This window comes from Carcharodon carcharias, chromosome 16, assembly GCF_017639515.1.
Source record: "Carcharodon carcharias isolate sCarCar2 chromosome 16, sCarCar2.pri, whole genome shotgun sequence".
In the NCBI taxonomy this organism is placed as follows: domain Eukaryota; kingdom Metazoa; phylum Chordata; class Chondrichthyes; order Lamniformes; family Lamnidae; genus Carcharodon; species Carcharodon carcharias.
Genome location: NC_054482.1, coordinates 10777916 through 10805582, shown reverse-complemented (window position 1 = coordinate 10805582; position 27667 = coordinate 10777916). Strand labels below are relative to the sequence as shown.

At 41.1% G+C, this 27667-nt stretch overlaps 1 protein-coding gene across 1 annotated transcript in view; it reads right to left on the bottom strand.

Moving 5' to 3' along the window:
• The window catches only part of tmem59 (transmembrane protein 59), a 34427-nt gene extending 7016 nt beyond the window's left edge, over positions 1-27411 (bottom strand). Inside the window, exons 1-7 of the mRNA XM_041208791.1 lie at positions 27187-27411; positions 17411-17516; positions 14521-14615; positions 12253-12402; positions 10271-10352; positions 6832-6955; positions 5410-5527 (exon numbers count right to left, since the gene is read on the bottom strand). Coding sequence (XP_041064725.1) covers positions 5410-5527; positions 6832-6955; positions 10271-10352; positions 12253-12402; positions 14521-14615; positions 17411-17516; positions 27187-27366 — 855 coding nt within the window. The 5' untranslated portion in view covers positions 27367-27411. The remainder of the gene's footprint in view (positions 1-5409; positions 5528-6831; positions 6956-10270; positions 10353-12252; positions 12403-14520; positions 14616-17410; positions 17517-27186) is intronic.
• Between the last annotated feature and the right edge of the window lie 256 nt (positions 27412-27667).

Genomic DNA, 27667 nt, shown 5'->3' with positions numbered 1-27667 from the left:
GCTAAAGTGAACTGGCAAATGAGGTTAAAGGATATGTCAATAGAAGTTCAGTGACAGACATTTAAAGGGATATTTCAGAATACACAATACGTATACATTCCAGTGAGAAAGAAAAATTCCAAGGGGAAGGCCCACCATCCGTGGTTAACTAAAAAAGACGGTATCAAACATGAAGAAAAAGCATATAATTATGCAAAGACAAGTGGCAGGTCAGAAGCTTGGAAAAAATATTAAGAACAGTAAAGAATGACAAAAAGATTAATAAGAAGGGAAAAATTAGAGTATGAGACACAGCTAGCTAGTAATATAAAGATGGGTAGTAAGAGTTTCTATAGATATTTAATTAAGAAAAAGTTAACAAAGTGAGCACTGTTCCTATAGAGAGTGCGTCTGCAGAATTGATAATGGAAAGTAGGGAGATGACGGATGAATTAAACAGGTATATTGCTTCAGTCTTCACTATAGGAGGACACAAGTAACATCCCAGAAATATGTAAATCAGGAAATGGAAGGGAGGGAGGGACTTGGGAAAATTACAAATCACCTGGGAAGTAGTAATGAGCAAACTGTTGGGGTTGTGGGCTGATAAATCCCCAGGTCCAGATGGACTTCACCCTAAGGTCTTGAAAGAAGTGGCTAGTGAGATCGTTCATGCATTGGTTTTAATTTTCCAAAATTCCCTAGATTCAGGGAAGGTTCCATTAGATTGAAAAATAGAAAATATAACTCCTTTATTCAAGAAGGGAGGAAGACAGAAAGCAGGAATCTATAGGCCAGTTAGCCTAACATCTGTCAGAAGGAAAATGTTAGAAGTTATTATTAAAGATATTATAGAAGGGCACTTAGAAAAATTCATGGCAATTAGGCAGAGTCAACATGGTTTTGCAAGTATGTAGTGTGTACTATCTACAAGAGATAGTAGAGATTCACCAAGGCTCCTTCAACAGCACCTTCCAAACCCATGACCACTACCACCTAGAAGGATAAGGGCAGCAGAAACATGGGAACACCACCTGGAAGTTCCCCTCCAAGTCACTCACCATCCTGACTTGGAAATATATCGCTGTTCCTTCACTGTTGCTGGGTCAAAATCCTAAACTCCCTTCCTAACAGTACTGTGGGTGTACTTATGCCACATGGACTGCAGTGGTTCAAGGCAGCAGCTCACCACATCCTTCTCAATGGCAACTAGAGATGGTCAATAAAAGCTGGCCCAGCCAGCGAAGCCCACATCCCATGAATGAATAAAAAAGGGAAATCATGTTTAATCAATTTACTGGAGTTCTTTGAAGGAGCCACATGTGCTCCGGGAACCAGTGGATGTTCTGTACTTAGATTTCCAGTGGGCATTTGATAAAGTGCCACATCAAAGGTTATTGCAGAAAATAAAAGCTCATGGTGTAGGAGACAACATATTGGCCTGGGTAGAAGGTTGGTTAGCTAACAGAAAGCAAAGAGTTGGCATAAATGGGTCTTTATCAGGTTGGCAAAATGTGACATGTGGTGTGCCACAGGGATCAGTGCTGGAGCCTCAACTTTTTACAATTTATATAAATGACTTGGATGAAGGGACTGAAGTGACCTAAGTAGGAAAGTAAATTGTGAGGAGGGTGTAAGGAGGCTACAAAGTGACAGAAAGGTTAAGTGAGTGGTAAAGTTCTGGCAAATGGAGTATAATGTGAGGGTACTAGTGAGACCACATCTGAAGTACTGTGTACAGTACTGGTGTCCTTATTTAAAGAAAGATGTAAATACATTAGCAGTTCAGAGAAGGTTTACTAGATTAATCCAAGGATGGGTGGGTTGTCTTATGAGGAAAGGCTGGACTGGTTAGGCTTGTATCCACTAGAATTTAGAAGAGTAAGAGGGGACTTAATTGAAACCTTTAAGATCCTGAGGGGTCTTGACAGGGTGGATGTGGAGAGGATGTTACCTCTTGTGGGAGAATCTAGAACTAGGGGTCACTGTTTAAAAATAAGGGGTCACTCATTTAAGACAGATGAGATGAATTTTTTTCCGAGGGCTGAGAGTCTGGAACTTTTCCTCAAAAGGTGCTGGAAGCGTATTCTTTGAATATTTTTAAGGCAGAGCTAGATAAATTCTTGATTAACAAAGGGGTGCAAAGTTCTCAGGGTAGGCAGAATTGTGGGGTGGAGTTTACATTCAGATCAGCCATGATCTTATTGAACAGTGAAGCTGACTCGAGGGGGCAAGTGGCCTACTCCTGCTCCTAATTCGTATGTTGATGGTAATGAGAGAGTGAGGGATATGCAGGGCCATGAGGTTATTGATTGTGTTTGAATACAATTCTGCAGCTGATGGCCCAGAACGCCTCATGGATACCCAGTTTTCAGCAGCTAGACCTATTATGAATCTATTCCATTTTGTACTGTGGAAGTGCCACACAACAGGACGGAGGGGATCCTCAATGATAAGATGGAACTTCATCCCCACAAAGACTGTCTCTCCAAAAGATTGTGTGGTGGTCAAAGGTACCTAAACTGTCATGGACCAATACACTTGTGACAGGTAGATTGAGGATAAGGTCAAGTAGATTTTTCTCTCTTTTTTGGTTCTCTCACCACCTGCTGCAGGCCCATTTGGCAGATATGTCCTTCAGGACTTGGCTAGCACAGTTAGTAATGGTGCTACAGAGCCATTTTTGATGATGGGCATTGAAGTCCTCCCACCTGAAGCATATTCTGTGCCCATGCTACACTCAGAACTTCTTCCATGGTGTGCAACATTGAGGAGTAATTGCTCATGGGAAGGAAACAACACCACCAGCTGGAAGGGAGGGCTGTAGGTGGTACTCAACAGGAGGTTTCCTTGTTCACCTGATACCATGAGACTACATGGGATATAATGTTAAGGAATCCTGAGGCTACTCCCTCCTGACTATATACTACTGTGCCACCACCTCTGCTAGGTCTATCCTGCTGGTGGGACAGGACCTATCAGGGATGATGATGAAGAAGTTTGGGACAAGGTATGACTATCTCAGGCTGTTGCTTGACTAGCCTGTGGGACAGCTCTCCCAATTTTGGCAGAAGTCCCCAAATTTAAGTAGGGAAGATATTGCAGGTTGGTGAACAAGGTCTGCCTAGGTCGATGCTGGATGGTCTGTCCAGTTTTTATTCTTATTTGACTTTCTTGTAGCAGTTTGACACAACTAAGTGGCTTGTTAGGGCATTTAAAAAGGGGCAGTTAAGAATCATTCACATTGTTGTGGTTCTGGCGTCACATGTAGGCCAGGCCAGGGAAGGACAGCAGATTTCCTTCTCCAAAAGGACATTAATGAACCAGCTGAATTTTTATGACAATCGAATAGTTTCATGTTCACCATCACTGGGTAGTTTTTAAATTTCAGATTTAATTAATTGAATTTAAATTCCACCCCAGCTGTCGTGGTGGGATCTGAGCTCCTGTCTCCAGAGCAATAGTTTACTGGTTCAGTAACATAGCCACTTAGTTCCCTTAGTAAAATTCCCTACAGTTTTTACTGTAATTTTGTCTTTGACAATTCAGAGTTGGCAACTTCTTACAGGAGATGCTACAAGTTGCCAAATATAAAAACACCTTGTGAAAAGAATGATCAAACATGGCCCACAGCAACAACCATTTCAGAGATAAAAACAATAAACTGGAATAAACAATATGCTGGAAATCCAAAACAAAAACAGAATTACCTGGAAAAACTCAGCAGGTCTGGCAGCATCGGCGGAGAAGAAAAGAGTTGACGTTTCGAATCCTCGTGACCCTTCAACAGAACTGATCTTTCTTTACAAGGAGGGGGAAATATAAGCTGGTTTAAGGTGGGGGGAGGGTGTTAGGATAGGAGCAGATAGTAGATCATCAAAAGATGTCACAGACAAAAGAACACAGAGGTGTTGAAGTTGGTGATATTATCTAAACGAATGTGCGAATTAAGAATGGATGGTAGGGCACTCAAGTTATAGCTCTAGTGGGGGTGGGGGGGCATAAAAGATTTAAAAACAATGGAAATAGGTGGGAAAAGAAAAATCTATATAAATTATTGGAAAAAAAAAACAAAAGGACGGGGGAAGAAACAGAAAGGGGGTGGGGATGGAGGAGGGAGGACAAGACCTAAAGTTGTTGAATTCAATATTCAGTCCGGAAGGCTGTAAAGTGCCTAGTCGGAAGATGAGGTGCTGTTCCTCCAGTTTGTGTTGAGCTTCACTGGAACAATGCAGCAGGCCAAGGACAGACATGTGGGCAAGAGAGCAGGGTGGAGTGTTAAAATGGCAAGCAACAGGGAGGTTTGGGTCATTCTTGCGGACAGACCGCAGGTGTTCTGCAAAGCGGTCGCCCAGTTTACGTTTGGTCTCTCCAATGTAGAGGAGACCGCATTGGGAGCAACGAATACAGTAGATTAAGTTGGGGGAAATGCAAGTGAAATGCTGCTTCACTTGAAAGGAGTGTTTGGGCCCTTGGACGGTGAGGAGAGAGGAAGTGAAGGGCAGGTGTTACATCTTTTGCGTGGGCATGGGAGGTGCCACAGGTGGGTGTTGAGGAGTAGGGGGTGATGGAGGAGTGGACCAGGGTGTCCGGAGGGAACGATCCCTACTGAATGCCGACTGGGGTGGTGAAGTGAAGATGTGTTTGGTGGTGGCATCATGCTGGAGTTGGCAGAAATGGCGGAGGATGATCCTTTGAATGCGGAAGCTGGTGGGGTGATAAGTGAGGACAAGGGGAACCCTATCATGTTTCTGAGAGGGAGAAGGCGTGAGGGCGGATGCGCGGGAGATGGGCCAGACACGGTTGAGGGCCCTGTCAACGACCGTGGGTGGAAAACCTCGGTTAAGGAAGAAGGAAGACATGTCAGAGGAACTGTTTTTGAAGGTAGCATCATCAGAACAGATGCGACGGAGGCGAAGGAACTGAGAGAATGGGATGGAGTCCTTACAGGAAGCGGGGTGTGAGGAGCTGTAGTCGAGGTAGCTGTGGGAGTCAGTAGGCTTGTAATGGATATTGGTGGACAGTCTATCACCAGAGATTGAGACAGAGAGGTCAAGGAAGGGAAGTGTCAGAGATGGACCACGTGAAAATGATGGAGGGGTGGAGATTGGACGCAAAATTAATAAATTTTTCCAAGTCCCGACGAGAGCATGAAGCAGCACTGAAGTAATCATCAATGTACCGGAGAAAGAGTTGTGGAAGGGGGCCGGAGTAGGACTGGAACAAGGAATGTTCCACATACCCCATAAAGAGACAGGCACAGCTGGGGCCCATGCGGGTACCATTTCAGAGTTCACTTAGCTGAAATTTAGCTGCCTGTTTTCATGCCCATACCCTTCACAAATACTTTCCTCATCCTGAGTAACTACATTCAATCTGCAGCTATTTTCTTCAAATTTGGTAGTATTAGGAAGATAACATCAGTCTTACCTCTGATGGAATGTGCTGTTCCACAGCTGTGGCAGCAGTAGCACAACAGATCCACAGCAGCACCAGCACCGAGAGCACCAGGGTGGTGGTTAATATCCAGCGAGGTATCCCTGCATTCCTGAAATAAGACAAACAGTTTGCATTTAGCAATCCTGTATTTCATAGCCCATTACGGCTGATGTAGATTACTGAAAAGAACTGGAACAAAAAAGCTTCGCAAATATATTTCTTTTGCTCTCCCTTCTTGTCATTCCTTGCCTAAGGCACACAGTTCCAGGCCTTTGCGCAAGGTTGTACCAAGAAGACTGCAAGAGTGACCACAGCAGGTCACCTGCCCTGCTTCCCTTCTTGTGAAGTATCACCCATTTTCTGACTCTGCTCAGTGGGACAGTGGGGCATTGGCATCAGCTATGTTACCAGCTTGGGGAGAGTCCTCAATGTCATGTGCCATACAGAAAGTAAGGTGAGAAAATTGTGGTGCCTTAGTGAGCCTATTGCTCATGGGAAGGAAACAACACCACCACCTGGAAGCTCCCCTCCAAGTCATTCACCATCCTGACTTCACTGTCACTGTGTCAAATCCCTTGAACTCCCTTCCTAACAGTGTACCTACACAACATGGACTGCAGCGGTTCAAGAAGGCAGCTCACCACTATTTCTCAAGGGCAACAAGGGATGGCCCAGCCAGCGAAGCCCCCATCCCGCAAATGAATAAAAGAACAAAAATAAAATGAAAGTTAAAAATTAAGTAAAATGAATTAAATGTGATATTTTACAATGTAGTCAAATAGATTTTAAAAAAAGCCTGGCTACAACAATTTTATAATTATTTCTATGCTAACAGTTCAAAGTGGTGACTTACCCTGGGACAATTTTCTAGTTATTGTTGATCATCTAGCTGCTGAAGTTCAAATCTAAGCTCCGAAGGTGGGTATTGGTAGTCTATTATCCAAGGAGAGCTCATATCTGTCTTTGAAAGAATTTCCACCAGTATTTTGAACCTATCACTTGACTTTACTCCCTTCTAGCAGCAATCGATGGACTGCAATCAAGATTCAATAGCATAGGAACTGAGTAGGCTATTCAGTCCCTATACCCTGTTTCATCATTCAATTAAAGAAGGAAGACTAGCATTTATATAGCCCCATTCACAACCAAAAGGATATCCCAAAGCACTTGGCAGACAATGAAATAACTTCTGAAGTGTAGTCACTGTTGTAGAAACCGCAGCAGTCAATTTGCACACAGCAAGCCCCCACATTAGATTATGACTGACATGTATCTTAACTCATCTATTCACCTTAGTTCGGTAACCCTTAGAACACAAATAATCCACTACAAGCAACAATTTTTAGACTGATACCACATCACATCAATCTTATATCTTGGTTTTTCTGAGTCACGATTCACCAAAATATCTACCTTGACAAACATTCCAAGACACTCTGGTACTCCTGCTCATGACCTTCTTTCAAATACAAGCCAGTTCCATGTTCCCTTCTGAAAGCTTTTCGAGTATCATCATAAATAGCTTTGGCTATATGATCTATTGATAAAGAACATTAGAGACATTTTCAGGCACAGTACTTAATTCCCCGCACTAGTACCATTTTTGCTAGCAACCTAGGTGCATGGTCAATACCCATAACTCAAGGTACCAACGCTGAAGACAGCTGGAAAGAAGATCAGGTTTTAAGTAAGTGTTAAAGGTTTGATGATGGTTAGAAATGGACAGAGGAAGGAAACCTAGTTTTGATCAGGGAAAGAATTAATTGAGCTCAAAATTTGGATGATGAGGTCCAATTTCAAAACAGCAATGATACAGAGAAGAAGGGTGTATAGAATGGTATATTAGGAGGAAGTCAGGGAAGCTCAGAGCAACAATGACCACAATAATGACTCAGTAGAGAGAAACAAGGCATTGTAGCAGCTACAGATGAAAAAAAAATCACTTATAAGAATTCAAGTAGTGCAGAAGTGCAAAAGAGGTACAGGGAAATCCTTTAAATGATATGGGGGAAGTATTCCAAGTCCAAGGCAGTTTGGTGCATCATAATTAAACATTTATACAGTAGCCTTAACAGAGAAAAAAAATTCTAAGATACTTTATAAGAACATAATAAATAGGAGCAGGAGTATCCCATTCGGCCCCTCAAACCTGCCCCACCATTCAATAAGATCAAGACTGATCTGCCCCAAGCCTCAACCCCTCTTTTGTGCCGATTCCTCATAGCCCTCAAGCCTGATATTTTAAAAATCTATCTACCTCCTCTTTAAATACTTTCAGCGATCTAACCTCCACAACTCTGGAGGTTGAGAATTCCAGGCATTCACTACCCTCAAAGAAATGCCTTCACATCTCAGTATTAAATGAATGACCCCTTATTCTGTAAATATGTCCCCTAGGTCGAGATTCCCCCACTAGTAGCAACATCTACCCTGTCAAGCCCCCTCACAATTTTGTATGTTTCAGTAAGATCGCCCCTCATTCTTCTAAACTCTAATGAATAAAGGCCTAACCCTGTTTAGCCATTCTTGATAAGTCAACCCCTTCATCCCAGGAATCAGCCTAGTGAATCTCTTTTGAACTGCCTCCAATGCCAGTATATCCTTTCTTACACATGGGGACCAAAACTGTACACTGTCCTCCAGGTGTGGCCTCACCAAAACGCTGTACAGTTGTAACAAGACTTCCCTACTTTCAAACTCTAACCCCCTAGCAATACAGGCTAAAATTCAATTTGCCTTCTTAATTACTAGCTGCACCTGCATGCTAACCTTTTGTGTTTCATGCACAAGAAAACCCAGATCCCTCTGTGCTGCACTTTTTAAGGAGTCTCTCTCCATTTAAATAATAGTCTGTCTTTTGATTTTTCCTACCATAGTGCATGACCTCACATTTTTCTACATTAAACTCCATCTGCCAGGTTTTTGCCCACTCACTTAAGCAGTCTATATCCCCTTGCAGATTCCTTATGTCCTCATCACAACATGCACTCCCACCTATTTCTGTATCAGCAGAAAATTTGGATACATTACACTCTGCCCCCTCCTTCAAGTCATTAATATAGACAGTAAATAATTGAGCCCCAGGATTAATCCTTGTGGCATTCCACTAGTTACATCTTTCCAACCTGAGCAGCACGATGGTACGTTTTTCTCCTTCTACATCACCCCATCCACTGCCTCAACCAAAGGTGCAACTTTTGCTGGGTTAAAGCTCTCTGGCTGTTAGTAGCCCTCTAACACTTGTCCAAGATCCTTCAGATGATCCTGGGTGGTACACCAGTACGCTATTCCACCATGAGCAGGGACAATGTGGGAGGACAGTCAAAACCTAAAAATCCCTGTACTCATTTTGTCTCACAGGTGCACATTTCAACAGGTATTTCTGCAGTGAGAACTGAAATGGTATACAATAGTATACTGGCAACAAAGTTTGGTTGAGCTGATGTCTATGGAGGCTGGAAATCTGGCTAAGAGAACACTGGAACAGTCTGAGGAGATTGAAGGAGCCTGTGCCACAGCTACAAGTTTATGATGGGGTCAAAAGATGATGGATTTATTTTTCCCCAGTGTGCAGGAGGAAATTGTGGCTCATGCAAAACTGAATGTCAAGGTCTTGGCAAGGATGCAGACGAGATTTACTAGAAAAGTACCATGTTGAGGGACTCCAGTTGTCTGGAGAGACTATAGAAGCTGGGAATATTCGCCTTAATAGTGGTGTCCAAATTATATGCCATTTTGATAAAATAGGTAGGGAGAAACTGTTTTCACTAGCAGGAGTGTCAGAATCAAGAGGACACAGGGAACCAGGGAAGCAGTGAAGAAAATGTGTTAATAGTAACTTTCAAAGGGGAATTGAATATACACTCAAAAAGGAAAAAAAAAATGAAGGCTATAGGGAAATAGCAGAAGAGTGTTGTCTGACAGCACAAAGAGGTATTGGAGAGATATGGCTAAGCTCATATGCAGACATGTGGGTCAAGAGGTCAACAGCAGATCTTTGATGAACTCTGGGGCTATGGTGAGCTGGCTGGAAAGAGAAGTCAGTAATCAAAGTGCTCTGATTATAAAATTGGATGAGTAGGAGCAAAACCAAGCACGGGAAATCCTAGCAAGCTAAGATTCAAGAAGACCAATTATAGGATGGCGTGTCCGATCATCCCAAAGATTGTCAGAAGGTCAAAGAGGATAACTAAGGTTGATCACAGTCAACAAGAATGTTATACATGACTTTTGATGGACCCAGTACTGTGGTATGGGAATGGCAGCGATCCATCTGGAGAGACTTAAGCAAAGAGGTGCGGGAAAGATGAGCACGGATCTGAGTGCTAAGGACATAGTAACAAGATTTGAAAGGGAAGAGGTGGTTGGTAAATGTGCTTTAGTTTGTAAAAGTTTTTTTGAGACCAGGATGATGACGAGTCTTGAAATGGAAGGGAACCATTAACAATTCTAGCTAAAATAAGTTAGATAGCACAAACCTGGATTCACACTCCAACATTCTGGTCTGTAAGTTTCAAGTCAATAGTGAATGTAGCCACAGAGTCACTTGTAATTAATCCCGTGCTTTTTTTAAAATCATAGGATGTGTTAAATTTGTGCTGTACTGTTGGACTGAATCCTACTCCACTTGATCAGTAGTGGCAGTATGTAGCAGTTCAGGTATTTAAACATCTGGAATGTTGCAATTCCATTTTTAATCCCAAGTAATTCAGCCTTACCATTTGGTTGATTAGCCCCAATTATCCTTTGCCAAGATAAAAAGCTGCTTTGCCACATACCTGAAAATTAACCCTTTTTAACTGAACAATGGGCATTTGACACAGATTGGGGAACAAAAAAAAAAAGGATTTACCTGACAATGCCTGAGAAGTTTCTTTTATATTTTCTGTTTGAAGTTCAAATTGTGGAACCATAAACTGTGCATCTGGTTCAGACTTGGAAAAAAAAAGGCAGAGAGAAAAAATTTACTATAGTTTCAACTTACAACATAAAGTCTTCTGTGAAAATCATCCACAAGCTCAAAGCCAGACCTGGACAGAGGAAATTCAAAGTATTTCGCTGCCAAAGTACAGATTTCAGTATAAGAACCTTTTAACCAAGATATCTGGCAGGTCCAGAAAGTGAGCATGTCATCCAGATTCTATACCTGTACTGTAATACTGATTCAAAAACTAATATGTGACAGTAATAAAACTAATCAAGCGTAAGTAGCTTTTCTACAATATTAACCCCAAGCTATAAATAATCTAAAGCAATTTTAATATATTTTGAAAACTATCTCTTGCTTTTCCCTAATTATGTTCCCCTTTGTTTTTCCTATTTTAATTCAGCCTTCCAGGTTTTTTAAATACTTTTTCGCTAGAAACAACTTTCAATTAGTTTATAATTACTTACCATCTATCCAGCACACGCACTTCATGAAAAGTTAAGTGATGGGATTGCTGTGCAGTTGACTGATTTGATTAAAAACATATACTTCAACATTCATTATTACTTGTACCTGATTCTTGGATCACAAACTTGAAACAATTATGTTGCAAAAGTTACAGCATAAGGAACGGTTTCAGAGTTTAAATTTATAGTCATACTAGCACTGGTAGGTTTATGCTGACAAAATGTGCATAAATTATCTTCCAAGGACATTCAAGTACGTGAGGATGATGCCTCATTGACAACTAATCAAAGAATTTTGAAGACAGTGCAGAATTTAAGGCTACAGCTGAAAACTCATTCAATGTCAGGATTCAATAGTGTGATTCCAAACCTTACAGATTAGAAGGTCCTGTTGTCAATCCCCAATCCAAACAGAATTAGCTAATTCTCAGCCAGGGGAGAAATGGGCAATGGAGGGATTTGACAGAAAAGAGTGGACAGGAATCTTATTTGATAGCTGCTGGAGGAATAAAAACTGTGTAGAAATCAAGTGAGGACACAATGAGGCTTAGCTGTGGTTTCCACTAAACTCACTCAATTAGTGCGCACAACTTGTCTTATATTAGCTACAGACAAGGTACTGGAGGGTTGCGAGCATCATATAATCAATCCACATAAAGACACTATGGGAGGAGGGGCAAAAACTGAGTGGCACATGCGATGGTAAAAAAATATAATCAAGTTCCTTATATACAATGCAAAAATTTTCAGATGCAAAGATTATAAACTAGCAAAGTTTTGACATTGAAGTACATTATGTTTACTGTAGCTTAAAATGGCAACTCATGGGTAAGGTTTGAGGTCATGAACATTTTAGTTATAGACCAAGCATGCTTCCTCCAAGTGACTACTTAAGTGTATTCTGAATGCACGGTGGTTAAGAACATTTCTGGAAACTCCTTCGTGAACTCCAGTGTGAAAGCAACATTTTTATACAAAAATCTGCTAAGACATCAGAACCTAGTGAACATTTAAGCTCTAGTGGTCAAAGTTCCAATTATTTCTGTTGACTTTCAATTCTGTACTGCCTGCATTCCACTTTTTTTCTTCTAATTGCTTGAATATTTTCCTTCTTTCCCTTCATTCTCATGCATTTCCTTGGTGAAAATGAATTATTTTCTCAAAGATGCAGTGTATATAATTCTCTTTTCAAACAAACCAATAATAGTATACATTAGAGAGAAAAACAAAATCTACAGAAAGGTACAAATACACTGCAGATTCATCAACATCTAGCAAGGAGTTAACATTTTTCACCTAGACCTTTTCTCCAGGCAGTTAAAGAATCAAATCCAAAGATTTTAGACCATCTTATATCAGATGCTGTACACTTGGTCAGCACCATTTCCTTTTATTTATGCACTTCATTTAATTCACCAGCTGAAAATGCAGTTCTGTTACCTGGAATACAACGACTTTGCCATCATCAGTTTGCAGGTAGAAGGTCCATGAGGTGAAGAAGCTCTGAGCCGAATTCATTAAGTCACTGTAGAAAGCAGACATTATGCTTACGGGGTAAACAAAGTGGATTTTTGGCACCATTGACATGAGCTGTGGGGGGAAAAAGGATAATTTGCCATTTAAAATATAACAGAACAATATATTCCATTCCAAGTTAAAACAGGAAAGGGAACAAAGTTTATATTTAATGGTGATCACTTGTTAACAATTCCTATGAAATTACATGACATAGCTGATGCAACATGCATTTTGGATTAGATCTGGAGTTCTTAAAACTTTTTCAGATTTTCATCCACCAAATTCTCTGTCTCCCACAGCTGACAAGCTACAGATACAATCTACAAAGTTTTCAATCTCTTCATTGCTGTTTTCCAATTTCATTTCTAATACTCCTCTCTGCACCTATAACTGACATCTTTTTTCTTTGTCACTCATTTTAGTGTTTTTAAAAGAGCTTAATTTAAAAAAATTAATTCTAACATTTTTCTCCTTTATTAACTGTAACTTTCACATGAGAAAACTAACTGGGAGTTAGTCAGGGGGCAGACTGGCTGTGACAATCCATAATCAAGCTGACAATCACTCTCCACAATCACAAATGAAGAATGGCCACTAAGTTATTGTAACCGAGGAAGGTCTGTACCTGTAGACCTGTGCCAAGCACTAAGACACTTTTTTCAGGGGCAAAAAAGGGAGGAAATAAAAAAACTTCACCACTAGTATAGGGTAATGAGGGAAGCCAACACCTGCACTCCTGCCCAAATGATCAAAAACAAGGTACCCATCTCGCTTGCATTCCAAAAAGCACTTTAAGCCTACAGGACTCCCTACTGACAAGGATGAAGGCTCAAAATGATATTATTTGACCAGTGCCATCTGAAAACGTCTGCTATTCAGCTGCTCGGCCTCAGTGCTTGCACAATCCATTTCCTGAATTCCAAAAGTACTTCTTTGTACTCCTGCCCGCAGATGCCAAAATTTATGCTGCACTTTCCAGTCAGTTAGGACAGGATGCCAAGCTGGTAGGTAGACCAAATGTTTTTTCAAAAACACATTTGTGAGCATTCACAATTCAAGGAATTGTGCTCCCTTCTGAACAGGCAATTGTTCATGGAGGATAAATGTTCAATTAGGCAGCCTTCCATCTCATAACAATGGTTGGCACCATGATGATCAACTCTGTTAAGCATCACCTGATGTGGCTCAAGTCCAAATCTGGCACAACATCTCTACCATATTTGCTGCAGAAGACGACAGTGAGCTGAGAAGGTCATTGATGAAGCAACTGAAAATGTTTGGGCCTAGGACATTATCCTAAGGAATTCTTACAGTGATTCCTGGGGCTAAGATGATTCACCGCCGTAAACAGCAACCTCCTTCCTTTGTGCTAGATATGACTCCAAACAATGGAGAATCGTCCCAAATGAGTTCAGCTTTACTTGGGCTCTTTGAGGCCACACTTGGTGAAAGGATTTGCTTTGATTTCAAAGGCAGTCACTCTTACCCCACTTCTGGAATTCAGCTCTTCTGACCATGTTTTTTTTTAAGTTTCCTCTACTTCTCAAAAATAAAAGAATGGACATTTTCAAGAGCATGTCGGGGAACTTCACAAAATTTGCATTTTTTCCATATATTTAACTTTTGCAGAAGATAGATGTGGTAAAGTAGCACCAACAATGCCAGCCACAGGAAAAATTAGCTAGATAACTTTCTCAAAATCTAACATTTGGTATGGAAACAACCTAGCTGACTTACTGGACATACACTGCTCTGAATGAACATTTCACCATCTTGTTACCAGTTGGTTTTATTATTGATCGTGAGTTTTGTTAAAGTAGGAGAGCTTACATTTGAATTACCACCAATCCTATGCCAGAGATCAGAACCATTTATTTTTTCTTTCCAACATTTCTATAACTATTGATCATTTTTACTTCACTTTTTCCATATTTTTCTTTTAATAATTCTAAGGTTTTCCCTTTCTCGTCTCTGCACATTACACACAAGCACACACACTATTAAAGCTTAAATTATTGAAATCTTTTATTCAGAGGTTCCATTAGGACTTTGTTATTTTGGTATTCATTCTTTTCTAACTAATTTGCTTCCATGCCTTTCATATTTCTATTCCCTTCTATTAACTTTCATTCTTCCTAATTGTAACTGGTATCCATTCAATTTATATGTTCTCTCCTGTTTTCCTCTTACCTGTTTCTGTCTCTGTTCAGCAAATGGCAGCTGGTTTTCACATCCCAAGTTGCAAGCAAATTGCTCACCTTGCTGTTTATATGCTTCAGCACAAGCTAAAAAGGCACGTAAATTGTAAAAAGAAAGTATTTTAGCTTAGGACCAAAGTTACCAAGATGGTCTATGTAACAGTCTTGCATAAATATGTATACACTGTAGTTCACGGAGTTCTTGAAGCCCAGGGACCTCAATTCAATTTATGCTTAATGTTGTAATAAAGCTACTCTTCACATTTGATTAGCTTTATTATTAGTACATATTGGTTTTGTTTTACTATCACAATGCATGAGGAGTTTTAAGTGTGAGAAACTCCAAACCATGGTCCACGAACTGGGAAAAACACTCAGATTTTTTCCCTGCTGAACATGATTTGGGTAGGGTACAGGTCAGATGGAAGCAATTCCAGGTAAGGGATTAAACAGTATCACACAAGATACTTCACAGCATTGAAGAGTACCATCTTCAATACATTTTTCCTTTAGTGCATTTGTAGCAACATACTAAATAAACCTAACAACACCTTTGTAAACTATGATATTTCTGTCCAATTAAATCAGATCTCCAGTAGAGGAAGAGGTGCTGCATGAGTAGGGAATATGTTAAATCATGAATTCAAAGGGCAATTAAACACTAACAAAATGATACAATCTAGTCTCCTTTTGGCTTCCAGGAAGAAGGGTGTACATTTAAAATTAGCACATGCACAGCTGATGTATTTAAGGCTTAGGACCCCAAATCCACCCTGTCAAACAAACACCTTTACACTGGTGAAGTCACTCAAATGCCAGGAGTGGTCTTATTTAGGCAATATTACATTTTAATAAGCACTTAAAACAATAATTATGCTCAGTATGTTTTTCTACAGCATTCTCAATCTGTCCTTTTAAGCTCTATGTTTATTTCTTCTGATTTATCCTAATATTAAGAATCACAATTTTTTTCTTCATGCCTGCCTTCTTTCTCCTACACCCATCATTTTTTTTTGAAGTAGCACATATTGTTTTAATAAAAAGGTATTGACCAGGTTTTTTTCAGTAACCAAAAACAAAACCAGAATGTTAGTACAGCATGGCTTCAGCACAGATCTCAAAACACAACATGGCAAACAGTACACTAATCATCAGCCTCAGAGTCCAATAATATCTTGAATGAACTCATCCATGACATTGAAAAAAAGTCAACAACTGAGTCATACAGTATTTCTAATGGTTTGTGTATTTGAAGAGAACAATAATAAAGACTTACCTGTTTTCACAATCCCCTCTGCCATTCAACGACACTGCCAAATATCCAAAGCCAGCAACCAGAGCACTGTAACATGGGTTTGTTGTTATCTGTCATCACTAAGACTACCTATTTCCATCTCAATAACACAACCCAAACCCATCACTACCTCAGCTGTTGAAAACCTCATTGTTGTCTTTGGTACCTCTAGACTGGACTATTCCAATGCTCCACTGCAGGGCTCCCACATTCTACTCTCTGTAAACTGGAAGTCATTTAAAACTCTGCCCAAGACCTAACTCACACCAAGACCTAGATAAAAGCAAAAAACTGCGGATGCTGGAAATTCAAAACAAAAACAAAAATACCTGGAAAAACTCAGCAGGTCTGGCAGCATCTGCGGAGAGGAACACAGTTAACGTTTCGAGTCTGTATGACTCTTCAACAGAACTAAGTAAAAATAGAAAAGAGGTGAAATATAAGCTGGTTTGAGGGGGGCGTAGAGCTGGTCAGAGGGCCAGTGATAGTTGGAGACAACCAAAAGATGTCACAGACAAAAGGACAAAGAGGTGTTGAAGGTGGTGATATTATCTAAGGAATGTGCTAATTAAGGGTAGAAAGCAGGGCGAGCAAGGAATACAGATAGCCCTAGTGGGGGTGGGGGTGGGGTGGGGTGGGGTGGGGTGAAAGAATCAAAATAGGCTAAAAGGTAGAGATAAAACAATGGATGGAAATACATTTAAAAATAATGGAAATAGGTGGGAAAAGAAAATTCTATATAAATTATTGGAAAAAACAGGGGGTGGGAGATAGAGGAGAGAGTTCATGATCTAAAATTGTTGAACTCAATATTCAGTCCGTAAGACTGTAAAGTACCTAGTCTGAAGATGAGGTGCTGTTCCTTCAGCTCAATGCAAACGGAAATGTTAACTGTGTTCCTCTCCGCAGATGCTGCCAGACCTGCTGAGCTTTTCCAGGTATTTTTGTTTTTGTTTCACACCAAGACCTGTTCACCCATCACCCCTATCCTTGCTAATATACAATGGCACCTGTTTAAGAAGCTCATGCTTGTTTTCAAATCTCTCCATGACCTCGCACATCCCCATCTCTAATCTCCTTCAATCGCGCAACCCTCCAAAATATCTGCACTCCTCCAAATCCGGCCTTGCGCATTCTTGATTTTAAAATCAATCCACCATTGGTGGCTATCCCTTCAGATATCAAGGACCCAAACTCTGGAATTCCTTCTTTAAACCCCTCCATCTCTCTACTCCTATAAGAGGTACCTTAAAAGTCACCTCTTTGAACAAGCTTATCTGCCCCAACTGCTTTTTAAATAGCTGTGTCAAATTTTGTTTCACAACGTTCCTGTGAAGGGCTTGGGACATTTTATGTTAAGAGCACTATATAAATAAGTACAGCTGGTTCTTATCTTAACAGTAGTGTAGAGTAACTCAATGGATGCAAGTCTCAAACTGTTTTTTGCAGTATAAATCATTAAAGATGTGGGCTTGACTAGGTTAGATTTTAAAATCTAACAGGATCCACACATCATCAGGTTCTCGTTTAGCCAAAGGTTCTGTATATGACCACAGCACACCATGCCAATCCAGAATTAAAATCTTACCTGATTCGCATTCATTTTTGGTCCTGTTTAAGTCAGCACCATCATCAACAAACTGACAGATAGAGAAGAGTCTGCAGCCTCTCTGACAAGCATAGAGTTCCTCCTCCTGCCATTATGGGGAAAAATAAAACAAAAATGTAAACCGTCCTTTTAAATGATACATCCAAGCTCATAAGGTCTGTGCTATCATCAGCAGTTGCTGTTCATTTCTAAGATGCATTGTCCAAAGTTAAAATTGGAAAAAACCAAGATCCACATTTGTACAAATACCAAACCTCTGGTAAGACAATGGCGTAGTGGTATTGTCACTGGACTAGTAATCTAGAAACCCAGGGTAATGCTTTGGGGACCAGGTTCGAATCCCGCCACGGCAGATGGTGGAATTTGAATTCATTAAAAAACTGGAATTAAAAACCCATCTGGTTCACTAATGTCCTTTAGGGAAGGAAATCTGTCGTCCTTAACTGGCCTGGCCTACGTGTGACTCCAGGCCCACAGCAATGTGGTTGGCTCTTAAATGGCCAGCAAGCCACTCAGTTGTGTCAAACTGCAACAAAGTCACAAAAAAGGAAATGAAACCGGACGGACCACCCAGCATCAACCTAGGCACCGGACCCTGCAAAGTCCTCCTTCCTAACATCTGGCTAGTGGTCTCACAGGCCAGACAAGCAACAGCCTGACAGTCATGCTCACAGAATCATATCTTACATATAATGTCTCAGGCACCACCATCGCCAGAGATGGCAGCACAGTTGGGAGAGAGTTGTCCCCAACATGGGGTCCGGACCCCTTGAAGTTTGATGGCATCAGATCAAACATGGGCAAGGAATTCTCCTACTGGTTCGCTACATAGCGCCCTCCCTCAGCAGATGAATCAGTGCTCCTCCATGTTGAACCCCATTAGGGTGGCAATGGTGCAGAATGTACTGTGTGGGGGACTTCAATGTCCATCACCAAGAGTGGCTCAGTAGCACCACTACTGACCGAGCTAGTACAGTCTTAAAGGACGTATCTGCTAGACTAGGTCTGTGGCAAGTGGTGAGGGAACCAGCAAGAGGGATAAACATACCTGACCGCATCTTCACCAACCTGCCTGCCACAGATACATCTGTCCATGAGAGTATTGGTAGGAGGAGTGACCACTGCACAGTCCTTGTGGAGACAAAGTCCCGCCTCCACATAGAAGATACCCTCATTCATGCTGTGTGGCACCACCACGCTGCTAAATGGGATAGATTTCGAACAGATCTAGCAACTCAAGACTGGGCACTCATGAGGTAATGTGGGCCATCAGCAGCATGGAATTGTACTCGAACACAATCTGTAACCTCATTGCCTGGCTTATCCCTCACTCTACCATTACCACCAAGCCAGGGGCTCAACCCTGATTCAATAAGAGTGCATGCCAGGAGCAACGCCAGACATACATAAAAACGAGGTGTCAACCTGGTGAAGCTATAACACAGGACTACTTGCATGCCAAAACAGCATAAGCAGCAAGTGATAGACAGAGGTAAGCGATCCCACAACCAATGGATCAGATCTAAGCTCTGTAGTCCTGTCACATTCAGTCATAACTGGTGGTGGAGAATTAAACACACTGGAGTAGGAGGCTCCGCAAATATCCCCATCCTGGATGATGGAGGAGCCCAGCACAGCAGTGCAAAAGATAAGGCATTTGCTACAATCTTCAACGAGAAGTGCCGAGTGGATGATCCATCTCAGTTGCCAGTCTTCTGTCAGTTTGATTCACTCCATGTAATATCAAAAAATGGCTGGAGGCACTGGATACTGCAAAAGCTATGCACCCTGACAATATTCCAGCAACAGTACTGAAGACTTGAACTCCAGAACTTGCCATGCCCCTAGCCAAGCTGTTCCAGTACAGCTACAACACTGGCATCTACCCAGCTACGTGGAAAATTGCCCAGTTATGTCCTGTACACAAAAAGTGGGACAAATCCAACCCAGCCAATTACCGCCCTATCAGGTCTACTCTCGATCATCAGTAAAGTAATAGGAGGGTTCATCAACAGTGCTATCAAGCGGCACTTGCTTAGCAATAACCTGCTCACTGATGCCCAGTTTGGGTTCCACTAGGGCCACTCAGCTCAGACCTCATTACAGCTATGGTTCAAACATGGGCAAAGGAACTGAACTCCCGAGGTGAGGTGAGAGTCACTGCCCTTGACATCAAGGCTGCATTTGACCTAGTGAAACAGTAGTCAATGGGAATCAGGGGGGGAACTCTCCACTGGTTGGAGTCATACCTAGCACAAAGGATGATGGTTGTGGTGGTTGGAGGTCAGTCATCTCAGTTCCAGGAAATCACTGCAGGAGTTCCTCGCCCAACTGCTGCTTCAATGACCTTCCTTCCATCATAAGATCAGAAGTGGAGATGTCCGCTGATGATTGCACAATGTTCAGCACCATTCGCGACTCCTCAGATACTGATGCAGTCAGTGTCCAAATGCAGCAAGAGCTGGACAATATCCAGGCTTGAGTTGACAAGTGGCAAGCAACAGTCGCACCACACAAGTGTCAGACAATGACCAGCTCCAACAAGAGAATCCAGCCATCACCCCTTGATGTTCGATGGCATTACCATCACTGAATCCCCCACTATCAACATCCACTAACCAGAAACGGAACAGGACTTGCCATATAAAAACTGTGGCTACAAGAGGTCAGAGGCTAGGAGTTGTGCAACAAGTAACTCACCTCCTGACTCCCCAAAGCCTGTCCACCATCTACAAGGCACAAGTCAGCAGTGTGATACAATACTCTCCACTTGCCTGGGTGAGTGCAGCTCCAACAACACTCAAGAAACTTGACACTGTCCAGGACAAAGCAGCCCACTTGATTGGCACCACATCCACAAACGTATACTCCCTCCACCACCAACGCACAGTAGCAGCAGTGTGTACCATCTATAAGATGCACTGCAGGAATTTACCAAGGCTCCGTTGACAGCACCCTGCAAACTCATGACCACTGCCATCTCGAAGGACAAGGCAGTAGATTGATGGGAACACCACCACATGGAAGTTCCCCTTCAAGTCACTCACCATCCTGACTTGGAAATATAGCGCCATTCCTTCACTGTCGATGGGTCAAAATGCTGGAACTCCCTAACAGCACTGTGGGTGTACCTACACCACATGGACTGCAGCAGTTCAAGGAGGCAGCTCACCACCACCACCTCAAGAGCAACTAGGGATGGGCGATAAATGCTGGCCTAGCCAGCGAAGCCCACATCCTGTGAATGAAAAAAAAAGGGAAAAAATGACAAATACTGAAATTGCACAGGGCAGTCAGCATCTGAAAAGACTAATGTAAATATATGTTTCTGGTTACAATTATTTAACTCAATTGAACGTCTCTTGAAAAACAGCAGCGCAGAGCAGGGTTTGAACCTTGAACCCACAGCCTGCTGACCAGAAATGTGTAAATGACATTTGAATAGTGAAAACAAATAAAAATACAAATATTTTTAAAAATGCAAACTTTTATACATTTCTCATCTCAATCAGAGTGGAGTGTTCTTAATGGGAGCACCATCTCAAATGTGCTCTTTTAAAAATAAATTGCATGTATTTAACGCTTAAAATGAAGCAATGCTTGTTCTGTCCTTAGCACTGAACTTGGGACTTTCTTGGTCTATATATTTCAGCTGTTCACAGGTAAACTCACTGAATTATTAAAGCATTTTTATGGATTTGTTAACCAGAGTGGACAAAGATTAAGATTCCTGCTAACTGTATTAATTTCTCTGCATATACCTAATCAAAAGCATCAGATTACTATTGATAAAGTGTTACAGAAAAAAATTGTCATATACTCTAGATTTCCAAAAACATTAAGACTTTTATAAATGACTCCATGGGTAAAATAGGAACTTGAAAGAAAAGCGGTCAAAGAAATGCAGCCCTACTGACAGCTATCCCAATAGCTTTGTAGAAAAATGTACGGCCTGTCATATTATTGGAAAAAACAGATTAAACAACCCCAGGTTTAATCCCTAGTTTGTATGGAGTGAAAGTGTCGGACAGGTCAACAACAGCCTGCAGTTAGGAAAAGGAAATTATCCACTATCCATACTCAATTGGAATCCAGTGTCCTCTAAAAGTTTGTGGATGTCAGTTTAAAAAATGACTGGGTTTAGCCAATATCCTCCAGGGCTAAAAAACTTGACTGTTCGCAATTCAAGTTTATGCAAATGATGGATACTTGGAAGAAGAGTTGACTGTGCCTTGATTTATGGGTGACATCTACTCAGGGATTAGAGTTTCTGGCACGGGTCTTCATGTGACTGGATCTAAATCGACTTGTTCACATATCTTTGAGCACATGGCACAGGACGTCCCAGCAGTAGTAGTATCTGGAGTGCAGGGTTTGTTTCCTTTTCCTGTTGCCGCTCTGCCTCATCATGTAGACATTATGACTCAAAAGCATAATGCAGCCTGATGAACAAGTTGTTGCCATTTTGAATAATCTCCTCCCGGTCATTAATGTTAATACTGCCACACTTTAAGGAGAACTTGTGTCTTTGAAGCATTTTCTTTGCCCTCCCCTGGAATGTTAGCCATTGAGTTGAGGAAATGGGACCAGCTTGATGCTTTTTGGCCACCCAGACAGTGTGCAATCCAAAGTTGATTTTGTAGGAGTTTTGCCTTAAATGCTTGTGGAGCTGGCTTCAAAGGCACTAGTAATCATTCAATAGTCCTCCCATTATTAAAGAGGATGCAACGGAGAAAATACTGGTGAAATTTCTCTAGTGCTCAATGGTCCCTGATACACAATCCAGATCAGGTGTACACTAGGACTTTTGTTGACTAGGAGGTCTTTTGTTGTCAAACACTTGTTGCCATAGTTTGTAGAAGACAGAGTTGATACAAATGTTGGATCTCTTCGTCAACACTGGCCTTTTGAGAGAGGTGTCTGCGAAGGTGTGGGAATTGCTCAACACATTCCAGTGTTTCTCCCTCAACATATGGGAGGTGGAATACTTGACTGACCAGGTGTGGGTTGATATACGAGTTTTGTTTCAGCAACATTCAAGGCAGTCTCTTGTATGCTGAATTAAAGAGATTGAGGGTGGCTTGCAAATCTGCAGAGTACAGTGGGCAATGACACTGCAGTCATCCGCACACTGTAGATCATATACATCTGTAATGGTCAGTTTTGTTTTGGCAGAGGCATCTGTGGTTAAGAGTTTTCCATTTAGGTGGTATTTAACGCTGACACCAGAGACAGTTGATCTTTGGCAGTGACTTGCCACTTTCAGGTACATTGTAAATAGTATGGGGGCTATCAGACAGCCTCATTTGTCCAGATTTTGAAGGGGGCTGTTTCAGATCTATCACTCAAGGCAGTTGTAGTAATCATGAAGCAATTACAGGATTGTGATGAAGTTTTTTGGACATTCAAATCTTTGGAGCACAATCCATAGAGCCTCGCAAATTACTGAATCAAATGCTTTGGTCAGGTTGATAAAAACAATGAAGAATTCCTGTTGTTCTTGACATTTTTCTTGGATTTGTCTGGCAAAGAGCACATCGGAGGCTCCTCCAGAAGGTTTAAAACCACACTGTCTCTGGGAGGATTTCCTCAACCAGGGGAAGTATGCAATTCAGGAGAATGTGTCAGGATTTTCCCTGCAATGGGCAAGAGGGAATTGACTTGATAGTTTCTACAGCATGATTTAATCTTCATTCTTGTAGTTAAAATTGTCACATTCCTGAAGTTGTGGTGGAGGTGGAGGTGGTGGTGGTGGTGGTGGTGGTGGTGGTGGTGGAGGTGGTGGTGGTGGTGGTGGTGGTGGTGGTGGTGGTGGTGGTGGTGGTGGTGGTGGTGGTGGTGGGGGGGGGGGGGGGGGGGGTGTCTGCTTTTCCTCCCAAATGTGTAGGATGAGTGCATGGAGTCTTCATGTCAACAAAAGTTTAGTAACTTTGAAGACCTCAGTTGGAATACCATCAGGGCCACAGCTTTTATTGTTTTTCATCCGTTTGATTGCTTGCTGCAACTCTCCTGTCGATGGTGATTCTAACTCAGGATACTGGGGGATAGCCTGGAGATTATCAGCCACCACTCTGGATTCATGGTTGAGGGGTTGTTGTAAAAATGTTCTTCCCAGTGTTGACAGATGACAAGTGTCATCCTTAAGAGGAGAAACACAGCCCTGTGAGCAAAGGGTATTTTGCCCATATGACCTTGGTCTATAGATGGCCCTGGTGACTTGAAAAAAAAAGCTTTGTTCCACCAGGCAATGAAAGCTTCTCGTTTTGGAGTAAGGATTGGTTAACAGGCAGAAAACAGAAGGCATAAATGGGTCATTCGCATGTTGGCAGGCTATGACTAGTGAGATACCACACTGCGAATGCCTGTCAGCTGCCAGAAATCAGTGCCGTTCAGAGTTGAGTGATCTTTAAAACAAAATTCACACGCTTCCTCCCCTCCTTCCCTGAAGCCATTTATGCAAGTGTATGATTTCATGCACATCAGCATTATCCCTGTACCTCATCCAAGGTATATATCTTAATCCATAAGAAATAGAAGAGTATGCCATTTGGACCATCGAGCCTGTTGCACCATTCAAAACCATGGTTGATGTGATTATCACCCTAACTGAATTTTTCTGCCTGTCCCCCATAGTCCTTGACATGATCCTAGACAGCATGACCACACACACATCCCCACATTTGAATCACAAAATTTGAGATGGAACAGAAACTCTGACTAATTCAACCTCCAGCCTCTTTGCTTATAGGGCGGAGAACAATTGTAGCCTCTCCCCAATCATCACCCTGACTAAAATTAGCTAATTCAACACAAACCAGGATCAAACCAGAGAGACCGAACACTGAAGCCAGAGTTCTCCTGGTTTACATGGAGCTTCGAAAATCAAGAAATTGTGCTAAAAGTAGACAAAAACATTGTGCACTCCTATTGTACATTTTACAGCTCTGCATGTAATTGGTAGTAATTTCAAATTACTCAAGCTTATGGCCTCACAAAAGTTCAGTCAAGTTCATTGTGGATGCATAATTAGTTATAAGGGAGTATGAAGAAATCAAACTTCCTCTAGCAGTTCCCATTACAGATATAAAAGCAAAATACTGTGGATGCTGGAAATCTGAAACAAAAACAAAAATTGCTGGAAAAACTCAGCAGTTCTGACAGAATCTGTGGAGAGATAAAGTTAATGTTTCAAGTCCGTGTGACTCTTCTTCAGAACTAAAGAGAAACATTTTGAAAGGTAAACATTTCAATATTCCCACCTACTCCAAATGTGGAAGCAAGATTGTACGAAAACATTGTGGGAAGTCAGGGAGGTTGCCATCTCGCTGTATTAAAACTAATGGTTAATTATGCAATATGTCACTTACTTTAGAAGCTCTGCTTCCTCCATACTATGGGCATTGAAGCTTTTAAGACTGTCTCAATTGTTGTCTTTTATCTCAGTCCTGATTAAGGGTCTAAGACCAGAAACTTTAAATGACTTCTTCTAAGGTGCTGCCTGATCTGCTTATTGTTTTCAGCTTTTTCGGTTTATCTTCAGGCTTTCAGCAGCTGCAAAATTTCACTTTTGCCCCCTTTTATCATACTAGTGTGGAGAAATTAAAATAGGAGGGATTTTAAAATCCTATTTCCAGTCACCAAATACACTTCCTTCTAGTTGCAACTTACCATTTCAGTAAAAGGAACATTTTTGCTTCCTAGGACCTTGAAGCTTTCCATATTCCCTTACTCCCACTATTTACAAGGTTTGTAAACTCAAATTTGGCATTACCTAATAGTGTTTATCCATCTTCTGGCCTTACCCACCACCCCTACCAAATGTGTCAAATCATACTTCCAAGTTCTCTGATTTCAAGACTGCCACAAAAAAAATCTAAAATTGCTGTTAAATCTGAAAACTTCAACATTCAAGGTGTGCCACGTGAAACAAGCTTTTTGTTCAATGCAAGGACTTCACCTACTCACTGAATGATGTTCCAATCATTTGCTCAACTTTAAAAGTGAATCAGTCAGAATTGGACCAAACAGCCAGGGAAATGAATCATTTTATTTGTCGTTGAGAACCAAGTGGTGTACGGAATGATGCTCTACATTTGCCAAAAATATCTCATAATAAATAAATATCTCATAAAATAAGAGCTAGTGAAATATTCACCTTAAATGATACAGAACAAAAAATGTTATATTGGGGAAGGTAACACTGAATGCAACTAATGACGCACATCAACTTTTTATTATACTAAACAAAAAGCAAGCATTTAATCTTAATTTGGTCCTTACAAATATATCAGCCAAACTATTTTGAAGCTAGAAAATTTTGGATTTACAGTTTATTTTTGGTCCAGAATTTCATTGCAAATGAAGTGAATGACTTATTTTTGAGAAGGTTCAACTATGGGTCTTGGTCCTTCACCTAGATTTCTCAATAAAAATATTATGACATCACAATGATATCAATGTCACAACCTAGCATCAATTTTCTTAAACTACTACAAATTTCAACATTTACCTTTAAAATACACAATATAAATACAATACTTGACAACTTGTTTGGCTAGCTTTATACAAGGATATCAATATTTAATCATAGCCATGACACATGCCTTCTCCCTAAACTCAACTATGAGTTTAATACGCACTTAAACCCAACAATATATTTTTTAAAAAGTATCCAAATCAAGCTCGAGAAATGCTTACAAGCAAAGTTTCTCAAAGTATGGCATGTACTCACTCTGCAGGGTTATACCCCAATTTCTAAATCCAAATAATTTAAACACAAAGTGTAGTCTAGAACATAACCAACCAAACCACAAATCTATCACCGAGCACTAGAAAGTAATTACACTAATTGACTCAGAATTTCAATAAGTTGCTGAAAGTATTGAATTGTTATTTGCCCCTTTTATTAGTAGTTTGGCTGGCTCATAAAAATAACTTGCAGGACGATGTAATCCAGACATCGACCGATAGCTCATAATGCAAAAATTTTGACTCTTCCCAGAGATATTGCAAACTGTTCAATATCACACTGTTGACTGGACAAGGAGACAATTTTTTGCACTTATCTTTTGTTATTTTCATAACTTCAAAGGAAATAAAATTACTTTATTTCAGATTAAAATATAAAAATGACATACACTAAACATATATCAATGTCATGAGTGCATGGGATTCACACGTACACATCCACAAAGCTGCTAAAGATATGTACCACATAGGAAAACACTGGCTGTTACATATCAAAATTGTTCTATATATTATATCTATATATACAATAACCCACATCGAAAACATTTATTCCCGAATAAAACTGCCAACCATAAAGCAATTGTCAGCGTAGCAAAGCAGAAATAAAAACTATAACGAGAGCTTTTTGTATGTAAATGAGAGATTTTAATGTTCAGATTAGTTAAAAACTACTCCTGCCCCGCTTTCATGAGTTTCCCTGATCATACTTGGGTTAATTACTTCTCTGTGCACCCAACATCGTATTTTGAGCATTGAAAAAAAAATTCTATGGGGTCCGTCAAACTCTCTGCTTGGGCAAACTGTTTTAAACAGAATGTGGGTTTTAATTATTTGGATCACAGAAGCAGTCAGCATCGTTAAAATAAAACCCAAGCAGGCTAGTAATTAAAACAAGAAACACGATGACAGACTTCAAAAATAAACAGACAGGCTTCGGCTACTGCCTGCTACCGCCCAGCCTGCCCTACCTTGCCTAGCCGGCCGGCCAGCCAGTCAGTCAGCCCTACCTTCGGGTAAGTGTGCAGGCTGTAGGTCATCTCACAACTTCTTTGACACGATGCTGTGTCGCCCAGAACCGCCTCGAAGGCATCGGAAGCAAGTGATGGGGTGAAGGAGGAACATAAGGTGAATCCTAAGCATAGAGCAAGACTAACGACAGCAGTACCACCTCCAGCTGCCTCCGCCATCTTCCGTCTGTTTGTTATGATCCCACAGCTGCTTCCTCCCCTTACCTCACCGCGCATGCGCCCCTCTTCAGTGACCTCATTTTTTTATTGTCAGTCTTTTTTTTAAATCTAGTTCTCCTTTAGATAAGATCGCATGGAGTTAAAATCCCAAGGCTTGCCGTGAAACTTGTGTTGCTTATAGATTTCTTTTTAAAAAAAAATGAAAAAAAATCATCGGAAGCTGCTGACCGGTCTGGCGTAAGGAAGGCTGGGATATGTAGTTTGCTTTTATCTGGGATTTGTAGTTGTTGCGTGGCGGCAG